The sequence below is a fragment of the Anopheles ziemanni genome, chromosome 3 (genome assembly GCF_943734765.1).
Source record: "Anopheles ziemanni chromosome 3, idAnoZiCoDA_A2_x.2, whole genome shotgun sequence".
Taxonomy (NCBI): Eukaryota; Metazoa; Arthropoda; class Insecta; order Diptera; family Culicidae; genus Anopheles; species Anopheles ziemanni.
Genome location: NC_080706.1, coordinates 95,000,766 through 95,022,169, shown reverse-complemented (window position 1 = coordinate 95,022,169; position 21,404 = coordinate 95,000,766). Strand labels below are relative to the sequence as shown.

General features: G+C 48.2%; 4 protein-coding genes across 4 annotated transcripts; 2 read left to right on the top strand and 2 right to left on the bottom strand.

Moving 5' to 3' along the window:
* Nucleotides 1–5,850: 5,850 nt before the first annotated feature.
* On the bottom strand, nt 5,851–11,377 carry LOC131289358 (alsin homolog). The gene is made up of 7 exons (XM_058318594.1): nt 10,535–11,377; nt 8,315–9,862; nt 7,654–8,224; nt 6,819–7,589; nt 6,570–6,749; nt 6,359–6,504; nt 5,851–6,294 (listed from the first exon to the last, which is right to left on the bottom strand). The coding sequence occupies exons 1-7, from the start codon at nt 11,283–11,285 to the stop codon at nt 6,047–6,049; spliced, it is 4,215 nt and encodes a 1,404-aa protein (XP_058174577.1). The 5' UTR covers nt 11,286–11,377; the 3' UTR covers nt 5,851–6,046.
* LOC131289359 (ATPase inhibitor A, mitochondrial) lies at nt 10,089–10,729 on the top strand. The gene is made up of 2 exons (XM_058318595.1): nt 10,089–10,213; nt 10,285–10,729. Exons 1-2 carry the CDS (start codon nt 10,164–10,166, stop codon nt 10,514–10,516), a joined length of 282 nt encoding a protein of 93 aa, XP_058174578.1. The 5' UTR covers nt 10,089–10,163; the 3' UTR covers nt 10,517–10,729.
* A 351-nt stretch (nt 11,378–11,728) lies between the features above and the next one.
* On the top strand, nt 11,729–12,788 carry LOC131287415 (large ribosomal subunit protein uL15m). The gene is made up of 2 exons (XM_058316464.1): nt 11,729–11,863; nt 11,956–12,788. Exons 1-2 carry the CDS (start codon nt 11,762–11,764, stop codon nt 12,709–12,711), a joined length of 858 nt encoding a protein of 285 aa, XP_058172447.1. The 5' UTR covers nt 11,729–11,761; the 3' UTR covers nt 12,712–12,788.
* Nucleotides 12,789–13,058: 270 nt separating this feature from the next.
* LOC131285911 (protein artichoke) lies at nt 13,059–18,053 on the bottom strand. Its single transcript, XM_058314765.1, has 4 exons — nt 17,863–18,053; nt 15,544–17,788; nt 15,099–15,477; nt 13,059–15,031 (listed from the first exon to the last, which is right to left on the bottom strand). Exons 1-4 carry the CDS (start codon nt 18,051–18,053, stop codon nt 13,059–13,061), a joined length of 4,788 nt encoding a protein of 1,595 aa, XP_058170748.1.
* Nucleotides 18,054–21,404: the final 3,351 nt, after the last annotated feature.

The window sequence follows — 21,404 nt, the reverse complement described above, 5'->3', positions numbered from 1 at the left end:
GGTACTGCTGCATTGGGGAGACCCACCACACAGTTCCTTCCTCCCGCCGAGCGACGACGCGGAAAAGGCGAAAGTCCTTTCATGTGGTTGCTTTTTCCTATTTTTCCCCCCACCACACACCGGAAATCCGACTACCCGACCTAGTCAAACGGCGAGTCGACACTTTGGAGAGAGGGAAAGTTTTATTGTTATCTACTTTTATGACATATTCATCTGAAGCGCCTCCTCACCCCGAGGGAGGGAGGGGGAACGGAAATCGCAGACTGGCATGCGGCAAATCGTCTGGAGCGTCATCACACTTGCACTCCCAAAGTCGTTATGCGGTACGGTTCTGTTGGGGATTTTTACGCGACCTCCTCCGGCCTTCAAGAGATGAGGCAGAAGACCGGAACATGTCTTCCAGGATGGGCTCAACTTACGAACATTTTTAAATATAAAAACCTTTCGCTCTGAAATTCAACGGAAATTATCAAATGAGTTAACTTTAACTTTGTTTTCAGTTCAAATTTAGCTAACGGATAATAAATTGACCCTTAAAGAAACCCTAAACACATGTAGAATATTTAACTAATGTATAGTATTGAATGTCATCATCAATGGTATATAAAGATTTTCATGGAATCCTGGAGTTCAATATGACATTTTAAAATTAACACTGTTATTTTTTCTAAAAAAAAAAGAGTGCACTCTATAAACCGTCTATTACTGTCCTTTTCATCGAGACACTTGCTGCGGATAAAGATTTACTGACCGCGCATTTCCATTTGATGTATGCCCTTGATGTTACAAGTTAAGAATTTGTAGCCTCTGAGGCTTCCTTCTATTCGTCAAAATACATTTACTGGCATAGCAGTAAAATTGGGCAAATTAAAGTTGAATTAGTTTTATTCAGTTGCACTCGCTATGAGTTTACATTTCTCCAACGAGACTCTCGCCACGCGGAGCGGAAAAGAAGATGGGAGCTGATTTAACAACCATAGAAAGTAGAATACTTTCCCCGAACACTCCCTTGTAAGGATGTCGCGCACATTGTGGGCACAACAATTCGGGAAGGAATTGTCCACCACCACTACCCGACCGAGTGTGGAAACGACGGGGGGAAGGATGATTAAAGGGATCGCTGCCGCGCGGTGCTAAATACAAAGTATCGAATCGGCGCGGTCTTGCGGGCTGATAAGGAAATTGCTCCGAACATCGAAATGGCCGCCATTCCTACACGCGCGCGCTCCGCACGTCCGTAACCGGACGTGGCCCCCAGACGGCCAGTGGCCATATGCGGCCGGGAGCTGGTTCCATTTCAGCGGCGCAAAACATCGTACACCACCACCAGCAGAAACAGAAACAGCATCCATGAGGGGGTTGGGAGAAAAAGGGGGGGGCCGTTACCGGTTTTTGCTGTATGTGTCCGCGAAAGCTCAAGACAGATTTCGGTCGCTTTGACGCGTACGAAGGAAATACTACCCAATATGTGTACATACATAATTACCTTAATGTGCAATGAGCCTGCCCTGTAGGATGCTTGTACTTGCCTTTCTAAGGTTTTCGAATTTGTACAAAATGAGAACGTTACTCGAAAGGAGTTGCTAACAACCTTGAGTGTAAAATATTGCGTTTGCATTATGTTATCGCACCTTCGCGTGATACGAAACGGAATTCTACTCACTTCTATGTCAACCAGCTTTGTGGGAAAAAGTTTTGCCCCGAATCGATGCCGAAAAGAACCGCTAAAAACGCCACAGAACATTGCCCTGCTGAATGTCGGCACTGGGAAAAAAAGGATCAACAGAGAAAAGGAGCAGCAAAACCTTCTAGTTGCGGGGAATATCATCCAAAGGATTTCAACGTTGCTCCTCCTGTGCCAGGTACCAATCCTGTGGGAAAAGGGGAGCTCCAAATCAGAAGCAGACAAATAACGCACGGCAAAAAGGACTGAACGAACGAACAACAACAAAAAAAAACAAGGAAAATTACTCCAGCGAGAAGCTGCGAGATGAGATTTGCTGTGGCGCATCGATTGATTGCCGGCCAGCGCAAGACGTGAGCAATTTCGATCGGGAAGCCCCGCCGGAGGAAAAGAAAGTGCAACCAACAACGACGACGACGACGACGGAGAAGCATCTAAGCAATCCTTCAAACATGAGAAAATCCCGCTAAAAGAGATGGCGCAACGAACCGACGACGGTGAGGACGACGTATAAATAAAAATCTTTCTCGCTCTGTAGCGGAAGACGCGGACCGGGCGGACCAGGATTGAAATCAAACTCACCGCAAACGAAGCGGAATGAAGAGTGGTGGAAAACAATCTTGTTTGAATTGACGCAGCCGAACAGCCGAAATAACAAAAAAAAAACTCCCAAACAAACGAACCGGATGAGGATAAAGACACGGACGGCAGCAGAACTGAATGCAAACCCCGTCCTAAGGCACACCCAGGAACGGAAAAGGAAAGGAAGGATATGTGGGAAATCTTCCCAGAGACTTCCCACCGAATAACAAAATTCGACGAAACTAGCGAACGTTGCTTGTTGGGAATGCCGGAACGGAAACTCAAACGCTGGAAGGAAGTTGACATCGGGAAAAAAAAGAATACACACACATACAAGATTTTTTGGTCAGCCATCGGGCTCGGCTAAGTTTTGGAGCTGATGAAACGATAATGACCTTCCACTTTCCTTGCATCCGCTAAAGGCCGAATTGTGTAGATTTTGGATCCGAACTTACCTGAAAAAACGGATGCTGTGTCCGAAATGGACGGAGGAGATTATGTATGCATTTGTTTGTTCCCCCAGCTTGCTCTGCTCGGACATTCGAATCACAGACGAGAGATGGATTCGAAAATAGAAGACCGTTTTTGAATGCTCTAAAATCAGGGCGGCATTGGAAAAAAAAGAAAATGGAGGCATTTAGTTTTAAAGAAAACAAGCAACAAATTTGATACTTATAGAATTAAACTAAATGCAAAATAGGTAAATTATAAAACTCAAAAAATGTGTACATGAAATTCATACTTGAAGGTGTTTTAAAAACATTTTACGGACACGTGCTACGATCGGATTGTGGTGGAGTTGAAAATATTTAATGTTTATCAATGACGTGGTGAATCATTCTTCAAATATTTTCTGCGTTCTTCCGGCTGATCGTACAGCTTCCTTGTCCTCGTTTCTTTTTCTCCCCGGGACATTCTTTCCGCCGCATCGTTTGGTGCATTCAAACATTTCGCCAATGCACATCAACGCACCTCTGCCCGAACTCCTCGGCCTCTCATGGACGTCCGCAATGATTTATGGCACGCATTCTAACGGGTGAAAAGTAAGGCTCAAGCTTCCTGACGACGCATTCTGTCCGGCGTTGACCGATGACCGTTTCCCCGCCCGTTCCCGTGGTTTGCAGCGTCGTGAGCCTTTTACGGCGTCACTAGTGGCAGCAATATACACCGATTTCGTGTCAGAATGCAAGCTATGCTCTCCCGGGAGTCGAAGTCGAGCATACGTACGCCGCGGTACGGTCACTAATTTATTGGCATGCCAAATCAGCCTCGGTACCAAAGGGGAAACAAAACGGAAGCTCCCTCCAGCTCCCTCTCTCTCTCTCCACGCCGTGCACGCAACGTGCCACCATTGGGCGGTCAATTATTTCGCGAACGTGTGGAATTAATTAAAGCACGCCGCGGTTTGCGTTATGTCGCATGAGGGCGAGATTTTTCCTTACCCAAGCTGGGCTGAAATGTGCGTGTGTGTGTGAAAGGGCCACAACCTGGCGTGTCCTGTTTCTGCTTTTCCTACAACTTCCCGGGCACCGGCATCGATCCGATTTCCGATGGGAGTCCCATTTGGAATTTGCCAAATTTTATCATTATTCCTACCCTTAATTACTTCATCAAACGCATTCCAAGTGGCCCTTGGAAAGCGGGCATCGAGCACCAAATTACGATGCAGCAGAAGCAGCAGCATAATTTTGTAGCGTTTTTGTTTTTTGCGACTTCCCCATTTAATACTCATTCCGAATGTCATTCCGTGCAAAAGAATAAACATTTTCTTATAGACTTTTTACCCCCGGTGGTGGTAGTGTTTCATTCGGTACGCAGTAGGCCGCGAACGCGAGGAATGCAAGCCACCGGTGGTATGTTTCGGTGAACTTTTCCAACCACCGACCGGTTCGCCATCTCTCCCCGGGGGCGGAGATTTAAGTTGATGGAAAAATGGAAATTACTATTGACAGCGCCACCCGGAGGGGGTGATATTTTAGAAAGCCACGTTGCGTCGGTCATTAATGAGGCCTCGTGTTTGTTTTTTGTCTCAATCTGTAACCCCAGGGCAAATGAAACATGTGACTATGTGAGTTATTGGTGTGCCATCGAGGCGTTTTTTAAGGCTTTTCCTTTTTCAAACCCTGCTACGTGCTGCTGCGCGTATTATCAATCAAAATGGCGTTTCCTTGCTTCGCTGCCTATGTTTAAATGTCAAGTCAATGTTTCATGGAGTCGCCTGGTATGTGGTGAGTGTGCGGAATGCAAGTGCAAAGGACAACTATGCCACTGAAACGTACCCAACCTGCACACGTGTGGGACATGCGCACGCGCGACTTAACACCACACGCATGACGTATGGCTTGGCCGAAGAACCCGCTGAAACCGATCCATCGTTTGCTGCATGTCACGGATGTCCCCGTCGGCCAAACGGCGGTAATTGCAGCGAGTCCACCCAACCCCTCCTCCTACCACTACCCTACGCTCGGTCGCACTTTACGCAGCGGACGCAGCGTAGCTCCAATCACAATTCAATTAAACATTTAGCGCATATTATTATTTCTTCCTTCCTCAATCTTCGAAGAGTTTGGCTCCGTTTTGCACGCCGTCCTCTTTCGCTCATGCGGTGTTCAGGGGCCGCAAGAATACCCTTTCGTGGCCCTCCAAAGAAGCGCACGGTGAAGGCGCGAAACACGTTTCCAGTAGCATTAATACCGGTAGCATAAAAATGCCTGCCCTACGCGGTGCCCTGCGCGGCCCACGTACGCAAACCCTTCTGCTTGTGGATGTATAATTTTCGTAATTATTTAATACGAGGTTGGTGGAAGAGAGACGTTAGACGTCCACGAAGAACGCAGGGACACTGGGTTCTCCTACCCCGTTTTCTCCTTTTACCAAACATAATCCACCACCTGTGAGAGAAGGACGTGCGACGACGTCGACCCATCCTTTCCGCATCGACGGCGAATGGAGGAATTGCGTGATTAATCATTGAAATGTTTTCGATCTCAGCTTCCAAACCATCGTCAAACGGGTCCTACACACCACACACACACACACTTCATCTCTTTCCTCTACGGCTTTCGGGGTTTCATCAAAAACCACATTCCTGCGGGACATTCCTGCATAAATAACACAACCGGGCAACAACCGAGTCTTCTCTGCGACCGACTGCCCGAGGGGCCATACCAATACACCTTCCGCCTGCAGACAAATGCAGACCGACCGACCGCAAGTCGAACCGAAAATCTCCAAGCCCAGTTCGGACTACGCTGGCGGAAGCGACGACTTGTGATCGCCGCCCATCATCATCATCGGTCATCATTATCGTTATCATCTCCCGGGGGTCCCGAGATAGCATACGCATAATTTTATCAACCCGCGTACGGCAATTTTCTTAATTTATTGCACTGACCACCTCATTGTCTTGGCGTGGTGTTTCCCTTTTTTATTTATTACATCCAGCATCCTCACTCCTCGTAAACATTGGGTGCGAAGTGCCCATCGAGCGAAAGATAACACAATCTTAACGGCCCACAAAGTAGCCATTCTTCACCGAAGCCAATAAAAAAAAAGGACACCGAAGGATAGTTGGTACCACTTTGTTTAAAGAAACGTTCGACGTCTTTTAGCCTTTTATTTATATTTTAGCTTCAAATGCAAATATAGTGCTCTACAAATCTCTACTATCCTACTGGAATTGCGCTAACAACTCTCCTTACCATCCAATGGACTCGACTTTGTTTATAACGAAAGGGCCATACCCCGTTCACAACAGGATACAAACTTCTGTCGCCCCCTCTACGCCTCGGCATTGGTTTCGAACGTTTTGTTGACGAAGAAGTTGTCACTGATTATATGCTGATAGGACGCCTTCAGTGTGATCAGGCAGTAGTCGTTCTGCGTGTTACGGTAGCTAATACCGTAGTCGTTCTGCATCAGGTCCTCGAGTAGACTTATTTCCGCACCGAGCTGCGGCAGGTTAGCTTTGATGATGAGCCAAATGATCAGCTCCAGCAGGTTGTCTGCGGCGACATCCATGCGTACCTCTGTGAAGGGAGTGAAAATATCGTTATTCGTTGAGAAATGTATTGACATTTCGTTATTACTCACCCTGTTCTTTGCAGGATTGATCGACTAGTGCGAACGCATCGTTGATATGCTTTATCATTTCGCTCGGGCAACACTTTTCACGGAAGCGATTTAAACTCTCGATTGCTTGCTGATACTTTTCGTGTTTGATAATAGGTACAAGGTCGCTGCAAGGTGAAAGCAAATCAAAAAAGTGTTTTGTTTGCTTGAGAACCCATTTTGCTTTACTCACCGGTTGATGTCGAGAAGCTGGATCAGGTTCTCGTCAGTCTTTTTCATGCAAATTAATATCCGTTGACGGTAGATTTCATCGTTTTTGCTGCACTTGCTTGCGTACAGGACAAACAGGGCCGAGTAGATGCCTTGCGTCATGAGGATAGGATACAGCAAACTTTGATATGACAGCAGCTCCCTGAAAACGTTACAAGTAATAAATTGGTCACTATGAAACGGAAGCGTAAATGGCGGTCCGTTGACTTACCCATCAATCATAATCGAATCTTTTGGGAGCGCGGGGAACATTACGGTCAGCACCAGCGTGTAGATGCGACTCACGATTGAAATCCATTCGTTCATGGCCGGCTCGCAGAGGATCGAGTTCGGGGTGTACTTCCAGCAGCTGTACGTCGAGTAGAAGCAATTGGAGAGCTTCTCAAACAACCCGTACAACGGATGGTACACACTCTGAAACGCATCGGCAAGATAGTTGCGCAGAAGGTGAAGCCCCTCGCGGTCTACGGTTTTGATGCAGAAGTCGGGAATGAAATCCAAATCTCGAACCGGGTAGTATCGTCTCGCTGCGAGCCGTCCATTGTCGTTCAACACCTTCAGCATGAATTCATCTTCTTCCCGTGAGGTCACGGAGGAAACACTCCCAACCGATATGGCGTCGGACGCTTCCGCAGTTACTCCCATCACCACCGGAGACACCGGACCATTGATGAGGGAGAGTCGTGAGTCGGAGATGCTAGCACGGAGTGACGTTGTTGAGCCGTTTTGTATTGGATAGCCGGAATCGTACATCATCAGCGTAGACGATCGGTCATCCAGCTGGCCCGATCCGATCTGAAAATCATTTGCCTTGAGCTGCTCTTTTCGCTTTGCGCGACACACAAATATGGCCACCCGGTTCCACACCCGTTTGATGTCCATCCGCCTGATGGCAACAATATCACTCGTACCGAAGAGCGTCTCATGAAAGCAGGCAAATATCGAGGACCATTTCCGTTCCGCATTGATCTTAAGATCCAACCTGGAAGTTATTGAAAACCTTGTTATAATATCCTTCTAACGAAAGTTGACAAATGCATACGAACATCGGCACTTTGTTGAACGTTTGCTCCATCGCCATGGTGGCGTTGTTTATTTTGATGCTGTTCCACGAGCCCCCGAACATACCCGTCATCGTGTGGCCGGCCATTTTCGTATTCGAATCATCCAGCTCGAACTGCTCGGATTCGATCTCCCGCTCCGGGTAGTAAAACACACCCTTCCCAAACGGACCGTCGGTCGTGAGTTCTCCCTTGTAGTAGATGCCGCTTGGAAAAATGGCCAATCCACCGGCGGAATGTGTGAGTATATCGTTGGCAAAAAACCCGGCATAGTACGTCCCGTTTGTCGTAACAAGGATGCCATTGCCATGCTTCTTATCGCCCATGAACATGCCAATGTACTTAACGCCGTTTAGGCTATCCTCGATCACCCCGAAGCCATCCTTTTGGTCGTTCACAAAGTCACCGTTGTACTGATACGAGCTGGTCGAAAGCGTCCCGAAACCGTTATACTTATCCGCCCGGAAGTAGCCCTGGTAGTGGAAGTATTGTGTCGATCGATTGCTTGTCGTCTTCAACCGCCCGTATCCATCGTACTTCCCATTAATAAATTCTCCTATTATATGTTGAATGGAAATAAGTGGAATAATTTATCAGAATATATCGTATTTTGAGCTTCTTTTAAATAAATTAGACTTTGGCTTACCTTCGTAAATGGTTGAGATCCCAAAAACGGTTCGCTTCATGCAGCCGTAACCCGTTATATTACCCTGGTAAAGCTCGCCCGTGTACGACCGATCAGAACTAGTCAAAGCCCCAATGCCATCTAGTTGCCCCACCAACCACATTCCCTCGTACTCCATCCCAGCGTACCGCTCGTATCGATCGCTGAACTTGTATCGAGCATACCGGTTCAACGGTTGCTTGTCGCTCGTCTGTTTATCCAAACATTGCAGGACCTGCGTTTTGAGGACACCCATCCAGCGCATCTTATCCGACACATTGAGCGTGTGACAGCGAAGTGTTTCTTCAGGCGTCACAATCGTCATCATGAAGCGATGTTTCTCCTTATATCGACTGCGCTGCAGTTCGTTTACCTCGGCCGTAATCCAAACGAGCTTGAGCGGATACTGTACCACCTGCATGCCAGACAGATAGCAGAACACGTCGTTGAACAGCACGAAGCGTGGTGAGGAGGAGAAGATGTTCACATCCAGCAGCTTTAAAGGGACCTCGTTCGAATCGAGGATCACCCGCCGGTGGGGTTCCTTCAGCGACAGCCATCGCACATTTTCCTCCCGCATCCAGAACTCTTTGGTGAGCTTCGTCTGATTGCCCATCTTTTCGCTGACCTCCTCGTTCAGGAAGCGCAACCATTCCGACTTCATCGACAGCAGGGCGGACTCGGTAAGCTCGTCCAGTGGTTTTCCACCACTCGTTATCAACAGTTCGGCCAGATCGATCTGGTTCGATACGTTATCGAGGTAGATGTTTAACATTTCTTGATCACTGGTCGCCATCATCCCGAGACATTCGTTGTCACAGAAGCTCTGCAAAATTCTCCTATACAGCAGGTATATCTCATCGTGTAGCACCACAGACAGAAGACGACTAACATCGTGCTGAAGCAGAAAGCATTTCATCGATTTCAATCTGAGCAGCAACAGATAGAACAAATTGGTACACGATCGGTAAAAGTGAACCGTTGGAATTGGTATCGAAGAATCACCGGTCGCACCTCTGTTCACGTGTTTGGAGTTGATAGCTTTTATGTGCTTCAGAAGCGTTTGTAGTGTGGTCTGTTCTTTCGTATAAATTTTTAGAAAGTCCTGCTGGACGGGCAGATGGTTCATTACGAGCATACTATCGCTCGCCAGAATAAATGGAATGCTCTCATCAATCGCTTGTCCCTGATGCAGCTCGCTTGAGGCTATTTTGTAGCTCAAACACTCGTCGTCCGATTTTATATCATGCACTCGAAAATCGTTCGTTACGACATACGTATGAAAGTTCCCACTGCACACATCCAGTACATGCTTGAAGCGATTGCACGCCGATGGCGTGCTCGTATTACCCGCATTTCCGAGCTTCCATCGGATGGCCTGATTTTTGTTCATATCTCCCCAGAGGAACAGCTGCCCATCGAGTGTGAGGGCGGACGAGTAGTCACAGCATGAGGTGATTTTTGATACGTTGCTGATATCTAACTGATGGATCTTATCTCTTCTGATGTGGTCGCCAGTTCCCAATTGTCCTAAAAATTCCGAAAAGAAAAACTTCAATTAATCGTGGTTAGTGATAATTAAAATTTAATCTCGCCGAAACAAGATGAACAATCTCGATACGACGCAATTTGGATGCACACGAGAGAAAGCAAACGGATGGTATAAACATCTGCGAAGAGTAAAATTAAATCCATCTCCTCTCGGCATGGCATCAAAGCAATCGGTCGTATCTGTCAACAGTAGTCTGTAAAGAGCACCGGTGCGAGCTGGTATTTTTGCGTGTTTGTGGAATTTTATCACGTTCATATCACTACCATAGCGCTCATTCCCATGTTTGCATTACACAATCGCTTTGCACGCCTGTATCCTTCGTGCTTGAGGTCAGCCCGTTCATCAGATAAACCATCCAGGTTAAAGCCATTATGTAATACATGTTTTCTTCCCTTCCCAGGTTCGCGAAAATGAGTCAAGTTGGAGAAATGGGCAGTGGTGCCGGCAAAGGAGGCGGTGGCGGAGGATCGATCCGAGAAGCCGGTGGATCTTTCGGCAAAATGGAAGCAGCTCACGAGGAAGAGTACTTCTACAAGCAGCAGCGTGAACAGCTCGCTAAACTGAAATCGGCTACCGATACGAGTGCCGAGGCGGGTACCGCTGCAAAGTCAAGTGGAGGAGCCCAGAAGTAGCGGAAGATTTGTCCTTACCTTTGTTTACCTTCCCGAAACTAGCGACTCCTGTTTGGTGCAGCATGTGGCCGTAGATTGGCAGCTCTCCGAGCGCCCTGGCGACATCGTTATAATCTCTTGCTTCGGTTTGAAGCTTACATTGCTCGAATACATTTTGCCACTCACAATAAACCGATGACTTTCGCTCGTCGAACGCGCACTGCTGGAATAGTGCATCCTTTTTAACGGTGTTGAATACTTTGGTTTGTTTTTGCAAAGAAACGATTGCAAAATCAATTCCAGCTGCTAGCTGGCGCACGGAATCCTTTTTAACTTCGTGCACCTCTGTCAGTTGGTCACAGTTGAACACACTTCCGAAATCGCCCTGCACAAACAGCCTTCCGTCTCCGGCGAGCAAGAGAATGCCGTTGTTATTGCAACACACCTGCACGAACCCTCCCCGCTCGGGAAAAAGGTGTGTCCACTCGTGCAAGGAACCGTTCTTGCTCCGATGCACGGTACCAATTGCTGATTTCACGCAAAAGATCCAGTTTCCCTCGGTATCGAAATCGGCCACATCTCGCTCTAGGTAACTGAAATCTATCACTTTCTCCGTTGCTCGCAGAACGCCATGCAAGAGGGCGCCATCGACATCCAACAGGATATGAGATTCCCCAAGGACGCGCAACTTCACTGCACACGATGGTTGGTATCCTTCCGGGAAGTGTATGGCAAGCTTACTGTCCTCGTTTAGTCCGGAGTAAATCGAAAACATGTTCGTTGCGCCCATGCTGCGTTCCGGAACCCCTGACTCATCGAGGGTATTTTTATTTGGTGATAAAAATAGATATTTTGCTAACTTTTCCTTTCTGCACACCCGAGCATCTTGATTCTTTGTTATTGTTATGATAATTTTTCGTCGATTTGACAACCAGCTGACACAAACAGAACAGTTCATGGATCGTACAGGGTGCCTCGCAAATATTAATAAATTTGTGGACAAATTATCGAATATTCTTGAATTAAACCGTATTATCAATTGATGCACCCTTATACGCTTTAGTTTGACGATGATTTTGCTTTTATCGAGTGTACAATAGATCTCAACAAATAATGAAATCCTTTCGTTAAGTTGTGAATGCCACGCAAACGTCAAACTTGGTTAAAATTACAACCTTCCCTTTTTTATTTTTAACTGACCTCGTCTGGAACATGACAGATTGCATCGGGTTGTAGATTGTGAATAAGTGAAGTAATTTTGTAAAAATGTCGATTAAACATACCACAGAAAAAGCATTACAACTGCTTCGTACACTCCCTCGTGTAACCATTGGTAATATTCGTGATAACCCGCAGTCCAAGCAAAACGTATGTACCTAAACCGACGACTCGCCAGCCGGTCGATGCGGCTCCTTTTACATAACCATAACAAACTTTTTTTTGGTTCCGAATGTTTGTAGAAAAAGCGTGGTCGTGGGCAGCACGGTGGAGATAAGCATGGTGCGGGTAATAAGGGATCCGGACAGCGACAGAACTTCACGCGGCTCGGATACGAAACCGGAAACACACCATTTTACTTGCGTTTTGGGTACGAGCCATACTACAAGGGCCACCACTTGAAACGGGAGTATCCACCGATCAGCTTGAATCAGTTGCAAAAGCTCATCGATACCGACCGGCTAGACACCCGTTCACCCATCGACCTTACGACCATCTGCAATACGGGCCTGTTCGACATTAGACCCGATCTGTTGCATCACGGCGTTCAGCTTACGGACGAGGGAGCGGACGATTTTCGCGCGAAGATCAACATCGAAGTACAGCATGCACCGGAAACCGTCATAGCAGCCGTCGAGCGCAACGGTGGAGTAATACGTACTGCCTACTACGATCCGCACAGCCTGTACGCGGTGGTGAATCCAAAGAAGTGGTTCGAAAAGGGTGTCCCTATTCCGAGGCGTATGCTTCCACCGCAGGACGCCGTTGAGTATTACACGAACGCCCGTAACCGAGGTTACCTGGCCGACCCGGAGCAGATCAGCCAGGAGCGGCTTGTGCTTGCGCAAAAGTACGGTTATGCGTTGCCGAAAATCGAGGACGATCCGGACTATGAGATGCTTGTGCAAACGAAAGATCCGCGACAGATTTTCCTCGGTCTCAACCCAGGCTGGGTTGTGAGCTTAAAAGATCGTGCAATCATCAAGGCTAAACAGTGAATCGTGCGACCAGCATTCGGCGGAGTAGATTGTAGTGAAAGTGAAGTACACGACTGTGCCCAGAAGAATATAATATGCCAGAGGAAATTAAACGCGTGTCGGATTATTTGTACATCCGAGATGATTCTGTTGTGTGTTTGATAACAGCTTACAAAGTGTTTTTACTTTTACTCCCAGGTAAGGTTTACAATAACTAGAAAACTATTGAACAACGGGAATTGAAAGCCCCCAATTTTCCCCCTTAAAACGTTTCCCTACACTTCGTATGCGTATACTCCCATCACTTGCCTTCGCTTTGGCGGAACCTAGCATCCTTCGTGAAATCTGCAATTACCTCTTCTACCTCTCTATAAAATCAACATCATATAACCTAAAACGATCTGTGCAACAACCAATACTGCTATGCAGCTCTGCGTGCCGAATTTCTCCAATGACGCCCCACTCCGGAAGCTGTTCAGTTCCAGCTCATCGAAATCGTAATGCGGCGTTCGGTTGTAGTTTGCAAAGTACCAATCCATATCTTCCCGCTTGCGGATTTCATTCGCACTGTCCTGCTCCGGATGGTGGTGACTCGACGGTGAAAGATCGATGATGTTCGGTGATCCAAAGTGCCGATCGGTGTTCTCCGTTTCGATCTTTGGAATCACGCGATTCCCTGGTGTCGGAGAGCTCGGGAAGTACGGTGTCACGGTCGAGGAAACCGGTGCCGGAACCTTCTCGATGGTAGACTTCCCCACCGGCGGCCGATGTGGCGCGGAACCCGTCGCGATGAGAGCGGACAGCGACGTTGGGGTATTGCTGGAAACGTCCCATAGCTCCCGATTGGGCGTTCGGGCAAGATCTCGGATATTGGGATTCGGTGTTGGGAATGCCTTGTTGAATGTTGGTCCGATCGTTGGAGTACCCAACTCGATCGAGAGTCGCGTTGTAATGTCCGACTCGTGATGTTTTGCATCGCCACTGTCTGTTCGCGTGCCACTTTCATCACCCTCAGGTTCGTCTCCTTCGGATTGCTCCTCCTCATCGACGTCCTCGGCGTTATCGTTCGAGTCATCTCCTTCGTCCTCCAAATCTTCGGTCGTTTCTGCATGTGAAACCACTCCTTCGGATGTACTATTTTCTCCTCGAACAACTTGATCAGGTTTAGGAGTGTTCAAAACATGGCCCTTGTGAGTGTTCGGGATTGATTCACTTCCTTGCTGCTGGCCGGACGATTCCGTCTTCCCCGGGATATGATGCGTAATCCCATCCACGAAGTATGGCGCACTGTTGTGCGAAGGTTTTATTGTGGCCTCGAATTTGTTCTGCTGCAGGTATCGCGTCGGTTCGGTGACCAGTGGCACCCGTTCGTTAAACTCCGTCGGCCACTTGCCCGGTTCGTGGGTGTAATTTTGGTTGATCACCTTCAGCGTCGGATCGGTGATCGGTGTGAAACCCCCGATCGATCCGGGAATGAGCGGAGTAAAACCACCTTTCTGCACCTGCACCGGAGGTGGCCCATCCCGGAAGGATGTGTGGAAGTACGGCCGATAGAAGAGATTGTTGTCGTTCGATGCACCGGAACTCTTGTCCTGGTGATGATCCGTAGCGGGTGTCTTGAGTGTCACCTGCGCACTATCCACCTTCTCCGCGTCGTTTCGATGGGTAACGCCCTGGTCCGATTCTCCCAAGTTGTACACCTGCACACGACCCTTTCCTCTCGTGCCACCCGTCGCCCGGTTGTTTGCATTACGGCCCGATCCACCAAACATTTTGCCAATGTTCAAACTCGGTATAGGAAGTCCAAAGAAGGTGAAAGGTGACCCCGTGTCCTGTACACCTTGCGGAGGGACGACTCCCGGTGGACGATGGAACTGATTGAATTTGTTGTTGTTAAAGTCAACAAAGTTGCTGCTAAAATTACGCCGATCCTGTGGGTCCTCTGCGAAAGGTGTGGCGTTGTTTCGAATTCCGTTCGCCAGCTTGCTATCGTTCAGAGCGTTCGGATAGTCCACGTACTGATCGTAGAAGTAATCACTATCTCCCGGTGACGGAGAACCCGGATAGAATCCTGGTGCCGGTCCGGGATGTGCTTCGTAGTTCTCCGAACCACATTCGTCGTAGTCAAGAGCTCGCACAAACACGTCACCATGATCGTTGGTGAGTGGATGGTCGACTTGGCCAGGAGCGGTTCGTGCACCGGATTGACAATCGTTTCGGGAAAGCCGCATATCCATGAGCATTTTTCCGTCCTTGCAGCGTGGTCCTGGGTTGAGGCTACGGCTCTCCTGCAACCACGCCAGGTACCACAACATATCGCAGCTACATTCCAATGGATTTCCTGTAATATATGATTAAATTACACTTTAATAAACACCTACCATAAAGGCACCCATAAAGAATCTTACCATCAACGTCCAGAATAGCAATGTTGGAACGAAGACTGCGGAAGATGGGTTCCGGAACGCGCGACATATGATTGTTCCGCATGCTGAGTACCCTCAACCGAGGCATCGACGCAAACGGTTCCCCTTGGATGCCGCAGATTTTGTTGTGGTCCAGCTTCAACTCGACCAACCAATCAAGGCCACGCAGCGGATTCGGTGTAATTTTCCTTATACTATTCCCGGTCAGATCGAGAACCTCCAGGTTTCGTACACTTCGCAAACCGACACTGTCCAGGCTGCGGAATTGATTTGCCGAAAGATTGAGGTACACTATCGACGGCGACCTGTAGAAGCTGTACGGTGAGATGTAGCGTAGATTGTTTTGCTGCAAGTGGACGGCCTGAACACGGAAAGAAATTTAATTAATCAAAATAGATTGGGATTGATAAAAGATATCTAACACTACCTGTAAACTGGGTAAATCTTCAAACACACGATCCTTAAGTTCTGTCAGTTTGTTGTCTGCCAGCACTAATTCTTGTAGTTCGGGTAGATTTCTTAGTGAACCATGCTCCAGAAGAGTCAGCTCATTGCTTGAAAGGTCCAGATACTGCAACAGAGGAAGGTTCCGTAGCGATCCTTGATGAAGCTGATTCACCTTGTTGTTGGAGACCTTCAGCTCCTCCAGATTGCGCCACGACACAAGCACGTTAGGCGAGAGCTCCGCTATCTGGTTGAAGCTTACATCGATCTCTCGTAGTTCCGCCAACCCGGACAGCGACTCCGGTAGCTCGCGAAGTTGATTCGACGAAAGGTCTAACGTCTGCAGGGAGCGACTTTTCCTGAATGCCTTGGGCGATATTTCCACGATACTGTTCCGGGAGGCATCGAACTGCTCGAGGAGAGCGTTGTTGTCCAGAAGGTTATCCACCAGCACCTCGATCCGATTGCCTTGCAGGTTCAGCTCACGCAGGTTCTCCAGAGGACTGAAACATCGCTCGTGAAGTGCCAACACACGGTTGTCCTGGAGGTTAAGGATCTCCAACCGGGTCAACCCGGAAAGGCTACCTTCGTCGATCGACTGAAGCTGGTTGCGTGCCAATGCTAGAACCCTCAGCTGGGGCGTTGGCTTGAACACTGCCCTGGGAAGGCGCGTCAACTGATTGCCACTGATGTCCAGCATACGCAGGTTCGGTAGGTCCCAAAGTTGACTTCCCGGAGGGGGAAGCTGTGAGATCTGGTTCCCGTGCAGGTTAATCCGCTCGACCGCCACCGGTAGCCCGGGAATAAACTCCTGCAAACGATTGCTTCCCGCATCGAGCTCGAACATGTGGTTCAACTCGCGAAACGTCCCCGAATGGACGAGCGAAAGCTCGTTGAAGGAAATGTTTACCGTTTCAAGCATCGGCGTATGGCTGAAGGCACTCGCGTCGATCACGGAAAGCGCGTTTCCGCTGATATCGAGCCGCCGAAGGGAGGGAACCCCAACCAAAAGGTTCGGATCCATGCGGCGGAAGTTGTTGTACGATATGTCGATTCCTTTCAGTCCGGGAAGGTTCCAGAACGGCATCGGTAGCTGATCGTGAAGGGAATTGTTCTGAAGGCGCAGCTCGCGCAAACCCGGCATTGCCATGAACGCATCCCGTTCGATCATACGAATCTTGTTCTGGTTGAGGTACAGTTGTTCGAGCGTACCGTGACCACGGAGGGCACCGAATGGTATCGCTTCCAGTTTGTTGTAGCTGAGATCGAGGAAGCGCAGCATTGGCAGCGCATCCAGCAGGGATCGCAACTCTTCCACCCGGCCGATTTCGTTCTGCTGAAGGTGCATCATCTCGACACCGCTGCCCGAGGCTTGCAGGAACGACTCCGGATGGACTCGCCGGAGGTAGTTGTTCTCCAGGTGAACCAACTTTAAACTCGGCGTCCGGTGGAATGCTCCATGGAAGATTTCCGTAATGCCGTTATCGTTCAGGTAGAGCTCGTTCAGCGATGGAAGATCGACAAAGCTGCCTTCATTGAGCTTCGATATCATATTGCGATCCATCCGCAAAACATGAAGATTGTGGATATCCTTCACCGCTCGGCCAATCATCCCCGCATCGGTGATTTTGTTCCCCGATAGATGGAGCGTCTTCAGAGATGGTAATCCAACGAATGTCCTCAGGTGAACCCAATTTATGCCGTTCTCGGAGAGATTTATCAGGTTCAGTTTGGGTAGATCATTAAACAATCCTCCTTCCAGCCGGGTCAAGCTTCCGCTTCCCGTCACGTGGACCGTCTCAAGGCTCGCCAGGTCCCGAAAGTGCTGCCGTGCCAGCTCGATCAACGAACCACTCTGTACGTTCACGTACCGTAGCTTGGGCAGGCCGGAAAAGTCGGGGAGACGTTTCAAATTTTCACTCTGTATCGTTACCGCTTCCAGTTTCCGGAGACCGCTTAAACTGTCCATCGGGATGCTGCGTAGGTTGCGCTCGACTATGAAGATCTCCACCAGGCTCTTGTCGAGATCGTTCAACCAGCCGTTGGAGAGCCGCTCGAGGCCGTTGTGGCGCAGCATGAGCCGAAGGATGTTGAGGGGCGCAAAAGTCCTTCCCGGTAGCGAAGGAAGAAAGTTGTTCTCCAAGATAAGCTCGTCGATGGGCCGATTGATAGACTTTGAAACTGCCTTTAAACCTGTCAGAACTCGCGGAAGATCGCTGTGTGAGCACCTGCAAAATGAAGGGAAGATTGGTACCGCGTGAAAATAGACCCGTAGTTGTACATCACATCCGAATGGTCTTACCATATTTGTACTTCACTACCGCGCTGTGAACATCTACAAGGAAGAATGATATCTTGCGTTGGGCAGATTGTGTCTCGCTGTCCAACGACGACTGATGGCATGAAGCAGCTCAAAACTGTCAGCAGGAATGCAATCTGAACCATGTTTGTTATTCTCCTCGTGCCAAACGTGTTGCTTTTCATCGACGACATTCCTCGTTCGTGCCAGCTACAGCCTTCCCTGGTTCTTTGCAACATAGCTTCAGAGACTGGCAGCTTTGGGGGCATTACGGTGCACGAACATTTTCCCTCGCGTGCTGGTGTTCTACGTCCTAAGGAGAGAGAAATTGGTTAATTCGATTTTCGCTGATCGAAAGGGTAAATTCATATTTGTTGTGTTCGTTCCACTGGACGATCCGACAGTCGATTCGTGTTTTTGGGGTGTTTCGTCACAGCCAACGCCCCCCAACTTAAGCCAAACAGGCACGACAAATTCGGCCCAAACCACAAACACCCCAATTTCCACGTGGGGTCGGGTGCACATTCTCGGAACGGAACGGAAGGGCATTAGGTAAGCCACTTACGCAAAGCGTAGAACCGTCTGTTTGTGCATAATTTTCGACGGGGCCCGTTGACCACCAACAAAGCCCCACCGGATGAAATTGGCCTTGAGTAAATTCATACCGCGGGAGGGTTGGGGAAAAAAACAGACACACTCCGGAGAAGGTCCAAACTCGCTGTTGGGTAAGGTCAAACAGAAGCCAACACCGATCGGTCACCGTGTCGTACACGTCGTCATCGTCGTCGTCGTAGATTTGTACTCTTTCCTTTTCCTTCCTTCCTTCCTTCTTTTGGACGGTGAAAAATAAAGGGAAAAATCATTGTTAACACTCAACACTACCAGGTACGATTGTGATCGGTTATGCAACGATGTGCCCCGGCCACGTTATCGATCGCAGAAGTTCGAATTTCAACGAACGGAAACGAAAGACTTCAACGGCATAAGCGACGAACCCGAAAAGGTGCTTTACAAGCTTGTGTTTGTTTCGAACAAATTGATGGTCAGTGATGCATGTACACATTTTTAAAAGAAAAATCAATGTCTGCAATTACCAAAACACTGTTGTGCGTTTATATTTTCCTATTGTTCTAGGACTAGAAGAAAATTTACAAATTTTTCCAAGATTTCAAGTACATTTTTCAAATATTTACATCCGTCCCGGGAAGAGTTTGCGCAATGTCTGGCGGTTTCATTAATCTTAATTTTGCCCTCTGTTGTTATTTTTTTTTGTTCCAGCACTGTGTTGAATGTTGCAACACAACGCCGCGGATTCGCTTTTGGATGCGTTTGTTGTTTTGACACCCGTCCATTCCCAGGATGACGGTGTTCGCAGGTTTTCCTTTATGGCCTTTTTTTTTCGTTCCCTCTTCGTTCCTTTCTATCTCGTTACCATACGGCACGCGGGGTGGAGAGGAAGGTGCATGCATCTTCAGGGAGGTGGCCCCACGATGATGATGTATGTAACGTGCGATGGCCGAAAGGAAGTGCGGTGGGTGGTGGGTTGTGCCGCTCCTCCAGACGGCGGTCACGCTCGAAGGATTCTCGCGCGTGTGCAAAAGGGTGCTGCTTCTGGCGTGTGGATCAGCACCGCGCACCGTGACCCTTCTTTCCAACCCCCTATTTCCCCACCCAACGCCAGGTGTGCCGTTCCGTTTGGCGCAATCGTTTTTCGTTTTCGTTAGCTTGGCGCTGTCTTCTCTCCCCCGTTTCCTTGCACCAATGGGTTTACGTCTTGGTAACCTAGATTGGCGTTCGGTGCGTTTCGGCGGAGGTGCCCTCAAGCAAACACACACACGTACACAAACCAGAAGTCAACCCCCGCGTATGCCCCTTGTACCTTTTGTCCTCGCGAAAATGTGTTCCTGAACGGCGGCCAGAGGGTGGCCAGAAAGACACATCAACCGAAGAAGAAGAAGAAGGCAAAAAAAACGCACACACAATTGCCATTGAGAGTGAGTCTTGTTTGTTGCGGGGGGAAAAGATTGAGGGAAGTTTAAAAACGTTTACGACACAACGTTGGCCAGGCAGAGGCAGGCCCAGCGTTGGCCAGGCGTGAAGAAGCTTTCCATCTGAGCAAAATTCGGTCTTCACCTTACATGATGGGGCGTGTGTGTGTGTACGTGTGGTGGTCACTAGCCACCAGATCCTATACCAGACCGAAAAAACTTTCAACCGCTTGCACTTTCATGCGAAGATGAGAAACAAATTGTAAAGCATTTTCCTTTACTTGATATTGTGCGAGAAATGTATGCCAATTTTCAAAATAGAATATAATTCCAAGATGGTTCATCTTTATCGCCCAAGAAATCTAAGCAAATGATGGAAAAACTGCACGAGATACTACTATTAGTGAACCATTCGGTCTCACTCCATTTACGGTGGCTTGCGCTTCTAGGGCTCCTTCCGATTTTTGTGCTAATCGTCCCAGGAACAACCGTATGTCGCCTGCCATTTTAGTTCGGTGCCACCGGTCGGAAGGCATTTACCAGTAGCGGTTAACACTATTAGATACGCTTCGTGTGATAGTTTTCCCGTGCGCAATAGCGTACGCAATTTGTATCACCCAGTTTCCTCAGCGCTTCGGTGCCGGGTAAGGGTAATCTCCTAAACGCTCGCTTGCGTAAGTATCCGCGATTCCAGCTGCAAATCGGTGTCATCCTCCCGATGCACGCGCCGTTGTGTCTCGCCACATAAACTACGGTTCCATTTTTTCTACGGCGCGTGCTCAACTAGGGTCCTTTGGGAGTAAAGATCGATGTCGTTGATCGACACAAGAAGATCTTGCTTCGATGGCGATGGTATCATTTCATAAACTTTATTTTCTTGGAACTATCTAAACTTAAAAGAATGTAGAAGACGATAAGCCGAATATCGTAAAATGAAACCATTTTTATGATGTAAGATCTACGTTGGAAAGCTATCACCGACAAATCCTAAACACTGGATCATAAAACCGTGTAAAACATTCGTATCAGCTTTTGATTGTTAACTTCACGCACTGCGAAATCATTCCATCATCTTCATATGTGTCACATAAATCACTTGCTTGGCCCATCCGACAGCCACCGACACGATCGTGAACAAACGGGGTTGAACTGGAGGATGGTAACTTTTACCTTTTTGATCCACTCGTAATATTTCAAATTAATCCTGCGTTTGCGTTTTTTTCCTCTCTCTCTTTGTGTAGCAAGGAGAAACACTCCTTTTTTACGACGAGTTGCGATCACTAAACCACTCTCTCGGCGTCTAAATTATCCGGGTAATAGGCCAACTTTTGTAACCCACACAAAGGGGGGGCGGAAGAAAACAGGGAGGTAAAATCATAAGATGCAGTTGAATTTCGAAAAAAAACCGAAAAACTACACTCACACGTGAAATATCGCTTTCCACGAGGCCGGTTCGTAAAAATTTCACTGTTCACTGATCACTTTCCACGCAACGAACCCCGGGATTCACCCTCATCGAAACACAGGTGGAAATTCCTTGCTCTATGATTGATTTAT